At 39.9% G+C, this 7,025-nt stretch overlaps 1 protein-coding gene across 1 annotated transcript in view; it reads left to right on the forward strand.

The window, feature by feature from the left end:
- LOC110948294 (nuclear receptor coactivator 3-like) overlaps positions 1-6,546 on the forward strand; it is a 73,901-nt gene extending 67,355 nt beyond the window's left edge. The window contains 4 exon segments of the mRNA XM_022189754.2: positions 909-1,164; positions 1,429-1,606; positions 1,700-1,901; positions 3,814-6,546. Of these exon segments, the coding sequence (XP_022045446.2) occupies positions 909-1,164; positions 1,429-1,606; positions 1,700-1,901; positions 3,814-3,825 (648 nt within the window). The 3' untranslated portion in view covers positions 3,826-6,546.
- The last annotated feature ends 479 nt before the right edge of the window (positions 6,547-7,025 follow it).

The following is a 7,025-nucleotide window of genomic DNA, read 5'->3' on the forward strand; positions in this document are numbered from 1 at the left end:
TGAAACAGTTTAATTAGAACAGTTTACAACTGTAAACACAATAACCCATAACACAGTGTGACATATTTTGACAACAGAGTAAATATCCTACTGTTAAACATAAAAGAAATGCAGTCATAGAGAGGTTATATAATTTTGAATAATTTGACATTAGCAATACTTCACAGGGGTGCACTCCTGTTGTAAACTGTAGCTGATGTATATAAGCTCAGTCCTTCCTTATGTGAGCTAACTTTTCATTAGCATTATGACTTGTGGGAGTAAGTGATCTCTAGCATCTGGTGTGAGTGGTCTGCCTACCTCTTTTTCAAGCCCTTGAGAGTGATATAACTTTATAATTAATCATCCCTTTTATGTAAGGTTTCTTAGTCTCAACTAATGCCTTTAATAATGCTACTCATAATCCCATGCTATTAGTTGAATAACTTTTCAATTATGACTGTGATTTGTCCTCCAGCAGTATACTTTCCTTTATATAACATTAATTTATCAGAAACTCTCCATTACAGATAAAGCTGGACCCAAATCCCTGCATTGATAAATGTGAACATATATATATATATCTGCAGACTTGATGTATTATTTGGGTAGTATTTGCAAGTTGTTATTGGATTATCGTCTCTAGTATTATATTACCTAATAGAAATGATCACATTCTTAATGGCTTTTAAATTATCTACTTTGCCAATTATGTACTTTGCCAGTTACCACTTAAAAATACTTTCAGTCTTGGTGTAATTATATCACTTCTTGTGTTTTTGATGCATCTTTTTTCTAATGTTGGAGGCTGCAAGTATTCACAAGTTACAGCTTTATGAATGTATTTGGCTTTTAGAACATTTATATTTTATGAACGTTCTAAATATTTTTACGCCAAAAATGACTGATTGTGTGTTTATTTTTTGTAGCCGGGCTTCATAAATGCTCAGATGATGGCTCAGCGCAGCAGGGAGATGGTCACCATGCAGATGAGGAGGCAGCGTATGATGATGCTGATGCAGCAGCAGCAACAGCAGCAGCAGGCGGCAGCAGCTGCTGCTGCGGCTGCAGGAGGTTTCAGTCCCCCTCCCAACGTCACGGCTCCTGGCGGCATGGACAACCCCATGGGGGGGCCAAACATGGGCCAGCCGGGCCCCCAGCAGTTTGGCTATGGAGGAAACTACGGTGAGTTTACTGAGCCAGAATACTGCTGCTCCCTGGTGGTGAGTCCAGGCACTGCAGGCTTCTTGCGTCACATTTGTCATTTAAGAGACAAGATTCATATCAAAAAATATTTGTCAGACTTCAGTTTACATGCACCTGCCTTGTATCAGAAAAATAAAGTCAAGTAGCACATTCCCAAGCTACAGGACATTATCTTTTTTTATTTGTTATGTTTCTAATTTCTGGGGAATGAGTGACTTAAAGCTTTGTGAATAATCTCTACAGGGATGGGCCAGCAGGGAGACCCCTCTTTCGGCCCATCAGGGGGCAGCCCTCCTAATGCCATGATACCTGGCCGCCTGGGACCTCAAAACCCCATGATGCAACAGCACCCACAGGGTGGTCCTATGTACCAGGGGGCTGATATGAAAGGATGGTCGCAGGGAGGGATGGGACGTAACAGGTGTGACACATTTACTACTCTACACCTAGCTGTCAACAGAGGAGAAAGGCTTCAGTTTAACCATTCTTCTTTCCTGTCACTCTTCTTCACCAGTTCGTACCCTCAGCAGCAGTTCGGGCAGCAGGGACCTCCAGGGCAGCAGCAGTTTGTGCAACAGGGGAATCCAGGCCAGTATGGAGGCATGATGATGAACGGGGGCATGCCGAGCAGCGGAGGAGGTCACATGGGTCAGATGGGCGGGCAGATGGGTATGAACCCAATGGTAATGGGACGCATGCCTATGGGGCCTGATCAGGTAAGTGCAGAGTTTAAATACTTAATACTAGTATGCTTACTTTTTTGCTCCTGTCATATTTTTACTTAATGTAAGGTCAAGTCCCTGCACCTCTATAGAAACTACACAACCACAGCCAGAAGTAGGGAGAACTCCAAAATGTCTGTTTTGCTGTATATCAAAGTTATGATGCTGTTAATCATAAAAAACTAAAGTTTAAATTATTTTATTATTAATTTTACATATTGCATTTGGAAAACAAGCCTTGAATCAACATGAACAACATTTTTCCAAGTACCAAAAGGTGTTCCCAATACTGGAAAAATCTTTTCTCTACATAGTATAAATATTTTACTGCTTCCATTTTTAATTTGTTCTCTATTTGTCTGTCATTTTCTCTGTGAAAGCACAGCCTGCAATTAATCCTCGTGCAGCTGGAAACTCCTCATTTTCTTGTCTCATGACTCTTCTTGTATCTGAGTCACCAATCGCCTTTTGGTAGCATAAAGGAGCCCTGACATTCTAGTGTTTTTTTTTCAATTTATGCTAAGGTTTGGTTAATTTCCCCCAATTGAGCAGCATGTCACAGAGAAGAAGTTCAAAATCCTCCCCTTTTATCTGCTTCTTGCTTTAATAAAAGGGGTCATTTTGGCAATAGTTTAAACCCACCATTGTGTTTTATTGTTCAGAAGGTTGAAGAACAGGTTCATATTTTTGAAGTCTGTTTAATGGTTACAAGCTCACATGTATATAAACTAGATATCATTAGCTTTTGTCTGAAGGTGCTCCACAGGGCTCTATTCTCGTTCTTCTGTTTTTTTCACAATATATGAAAATAATATCATCTCAGACACTCCAAATTGTAATTTTTACACCCATTGTACTAGTTTATACACCACAGGTCATCCTCTTAATCTGGCCATTGCAAATCAGCAGCCTGCTATTGACACATTTCACAAAACTTTGCTTATCCTAAATTCTGAATTCTGTTCTGAATTCTGTTTCCAACCTACTGTCCACACTGTTCAGGGTTTTTAGATTAAATTTGTTACATATTCTAAGTATTTGGGCACCTAGATGAACACTAGATTCACCTTTAGGACCGATGTGGAACATCTGACAAGCAAACCCCCAGCACCAATATGAAATCAGTGTGCAGAACAATTACACCATGCAGTTATGTCTGAATTTGATGATGATGATTTAGCATGTAGCATCTTATCTGAAAAGTTGGGGATTGCACTGTATTGAATTTATCTCTAAAACTTATTGCTCATTGCTCTGTCAATACAAGTACTTGAAAAGTCAAGTCACAGAATATTTCCAGACACAAGAAATGGAAAAAAACAGCAAAAATAGCTTTTAAAATACAATCACTCATTTCACTTCTCAATCTTAAGATATATTTGAAACAAATTGCAATTTTGCTTGTAACTTCTATTCTTGATTTGAATATAAAACATGAAGGTGGGAACTCTCTGTGTCCCTTCTGAGAGCATTCTGTCAGTTGCACTGCCTCTTTAAATAAAATATTAAATAAATAATGCATTTACTGTCTCTTAGTTTAAATTGCCACTCTGTGTCGCTATCTAGTCTGCTGCAGCTAAGCAAGGAAGCACTGTGGAGACACAAAGAGGGAATTTTGGATTAAAAAAGACTGCAGTTGTGAATGATAACCACTTTGTTTGTTTCAGCCAGACTGCTAAAAGTTTATATTAACTTGAGCTGAGCTGCGCTTTGATTGAAATCATAAACAGGAGAAACAGTTACAAGAACTAGCGACTGTTTTGACATAAATATAGGCTTGGTGCTTATAAATAGACTTGCAAAAATGTGCACCTATCCTGTATAGTTCTGGTAGCTATGGCAAGGAAAGCTATTGTTTGATCTGCGATAACTGACTCTCTTTTTTCTTTCCTTCACAATTATCTAGAAATACTGCTGAACGTCAGTGTTGAAGCGCTTGTCTCACTGTGATCTCCGTTCTGAGATGGGAGTCAACTGCAGCACTGATGTGTGTGGAGTAGAGCAGGAGGTGTGTAGTGCTGCACTCCCACCAGACGGGGGAGTGAACTTCCCTTTGGACTCTCGGCCAGTAATGTCAGTCTGGCATCCCGAGGAAATAAACACACCGACTGTCACATGAAAACACACTGCGTTCCAAAAACTTGGAAATGCTCCTTTACACACTCAAAGACATAAAGATCACCCCTGTGATTCCTCTCATAGACTGTAGTTTAATATTCCTCTCTTTCCGAGCGGTGTGCGTGCCTCGGTGAATGCACATCACTTTGCTGGACCAAACGCTGAAGGTGGACAAATGTTGCTAAGACATCCTCTCCTTTGTCGAATGTACCATGAAGCTGTATTACACATTTAAAATGCGGGATTCCTCCTCTTGTTTCTGAACTCCGTGGGCTTTTTCCTCCACCGCCTCTCCGCTGCTCCTGGAGGATCTCAGTAAACTCGGTTCTCGATGACGAGCCGTCAGATTGTGACACTCACATGAATGTCATTAAAGCAGTAGCACATTGATTCGTCCTCCAGGGCGCCGCCAGGCTGAAGTACGACTGAATTACTTTGTTGGCTGATTGCACTTTAAGGAAAAGCCAACATCAAAAGGATTGTGGCAATATAGAGGCCTTTTACCCAAGAATCAAAGCATAGCAGCCAACGTTTTACTGTTTATTTTTGTGTGCGTGTTCTCCAAGTTTTTCCTCACTGAGAAAAAAAGGGGACTTTTTTTGATTGGAAATGAGTAAACTTGACGATCTTTGCTCTGAAGTGGGAACCAGTAGAAAGGCAGTAAGCACAGATTTTATCCAATGCTCTCATCTACAGATTTATTACAACAGGGACAATTTTTAAGTCATTTTAAACTCACTGTTGAAGCAAACAGTCTCCTATTAATGATGGAAACTCCACTTATATTTCTACAGATTCACGAGGTGGTTGTTTTATCATTCAGGAGGTAATTTTTAACTCAGATCTTTTGGTTACCTTGCACCAGTTTACAGTGTTAGTACAAGTGCAGAAATAAAATCGATTGCCACTTATGAAATTACATCCAGATTAGCTGGCACTGGAAGAGAAAGGGATTCAGTGTTGGCATGCAGATCTCTAGCAATAATCCTTCCTCCTGGTTTTCCTCTAAGGACAAAGCTGAAGCATCGTTTACTCGAAGCAACGGTACTGCAGTATTAGACATGCTGTCTTGTTTGGAACTTTTTGAGTTTTTTTTCCTTTTGCCTGTGAATATGAATTGTAAATATGCTTCAAATGTACTATATATAAATATATATATGCTTTTGTAGGTCACATACTGTTTTTGCACAGATTGTAAGGCTTAATATTTAAAAGCGTAATTTTCTTATTCCGTCATAGGTCAGCTTTTATTTTCAATACTTTAACCGTTGGTTGGAAAGGAAGGGCCTCTTGTTTTTTGGTAAGCAGTACATGTAGATTTTCTTTCACACTGCCACTTTTCCTTCTCTCAGAAAGCACTTTTTTTTAATTTGTGATCTTCAAATCATGAACTTTTTATTTTCCTGAGGACATAGTCTTAGCTACAGAGGTGCTAGTGGGTATTTTCTTTCTTTTTTTTTTAAAATAAATTATTTTTCTTTCGACAAAAAAACTTTTAAAAACAACACAAAATATGCCTATACAAAAAGAGTTGACACATGATTGTGTTAGGCTTCTAAAGGCCCAGATGTCTTACCAGTATGTGGGGTTGATATTTCCTTAACCTCATGCTTCCATTTACAACTCACTCCTGAGGTTTCTGTGCTCTGAATTTTGCCGATTTGGTCGTTCAGCCTCAGACGCGAGACTCGCAGAAATCAGTCCCTTTGTGTAACTGTCCACGTTTGGTTTGTTAGCAGTCATTTATTCCTGATGGAAGCAACACAGGAAGGAGTCTGAACCCTCTAATTACCTGTCAGTCTTGACAGTGGCATTTTTTTAGTTGGCCTTTGATTTCTGTTGTATTTCCTGTGAAACTTTTGTGGAGAAATCTACCTTTGAACACATGCTCAATCCAAAGATTTTTGTTTGTCATTCTGCAGTGCGTAGAAACAGTTCCTGACGTAGATCGTGCAAGTACTCATGTGTGCTTTTACTGTTGCACATAACCTATAATATACATCGAGCTAAGTATGTTTAATTGCATATATTATACCCCCATCCGTATGAAATAGAGTAGAGATGAGTCTGGTTCTGCTGAGGTGCTTTGAGTTTTTTGTTTGTGATTGTTTCTTCCTTTCTGTAGACCTTATGGCCAGTTGAATTGTGGTGCTGCAAACCTTAATTTCACAGGAGAATGATTTTCAGCCGGAAAAGGAGGTTTCATTCATGATTGATGTCATTTATGTCTCAGAAATAGTTGCCTGGAGTCGTTTTCTTTCAAAAACACCAGTCTCAATGATGAATATGAAAGACTCATCTGCAAATATTCAACAAACAAAACGAAAAAAAAAAAGTCTGCGTTTTGCTTTAAAGGAAAGAAAATCATCTCAGTGGTGAATCGATGGAGCTAAAGAAAAGAGAAAATCAACATCTGGGAAACACAGTCATTGTTACAGGATGTAAAATACTATTGCATTTTTTCTTACCTTGTTTCTTGATGTTAATATTGATGTAAATACAAATTTATATTTAAACATTACAGTGTCTGTGTTGTGGGTTTTTGCAAGTTTGATCCGCAGTGACTCATCAATCTCCAGCGCTGCAGCAACAATCCATCCTGTCAGAAAGCCGGCAGAGGAGCCTTCTCATGCTTCAAACAGCGTTTCTCTGCAGTAATCAGGCCTTTTCAGGAGCCACCAGCTCGGGGCACGAGCAGAGGGAGTTCTCGACGAGTGTGATTTTGTATGGATTGGCACTGTCGACGTGTGGAGGGAATTCAGAGTGTGAAGGACGTCTGTGTTTCAAGTCCCGGGCTTCCTCTCAGACTGGCTGTTGTCAGTGACATTCACGTCCACGGTGCCGTCTGCAGCCTCGCTTTCATCTGCTGTTTGTTTCCTGCAACCGGTCACCTCCCCCTCAGTGAGCTTTGGTCATTAATCATCCCACTTTCTTCGCTCCTCTTAATGATTCTGCCCCCTGTGAAAAGATCTCACACACCCCCCCTCAGGCTGTCCCATC

This window comes from Acanthochromis polyacanthus, chromosome 6, assembly GCF_021347895.1.
Source record: "Acanthochromis polyacanthus isolate Apoly-LR-REF ecotype Palm Island chromosome 6, KAUST_Apoly_ChrSc, whole genome shotgun sequence".
Lineage (NCBI taxonomy): Eukaryota > Metazoa > Chordata > Actinopteri > Pomacentridae > Acanthochromis > Acanthochromis polyacanthus.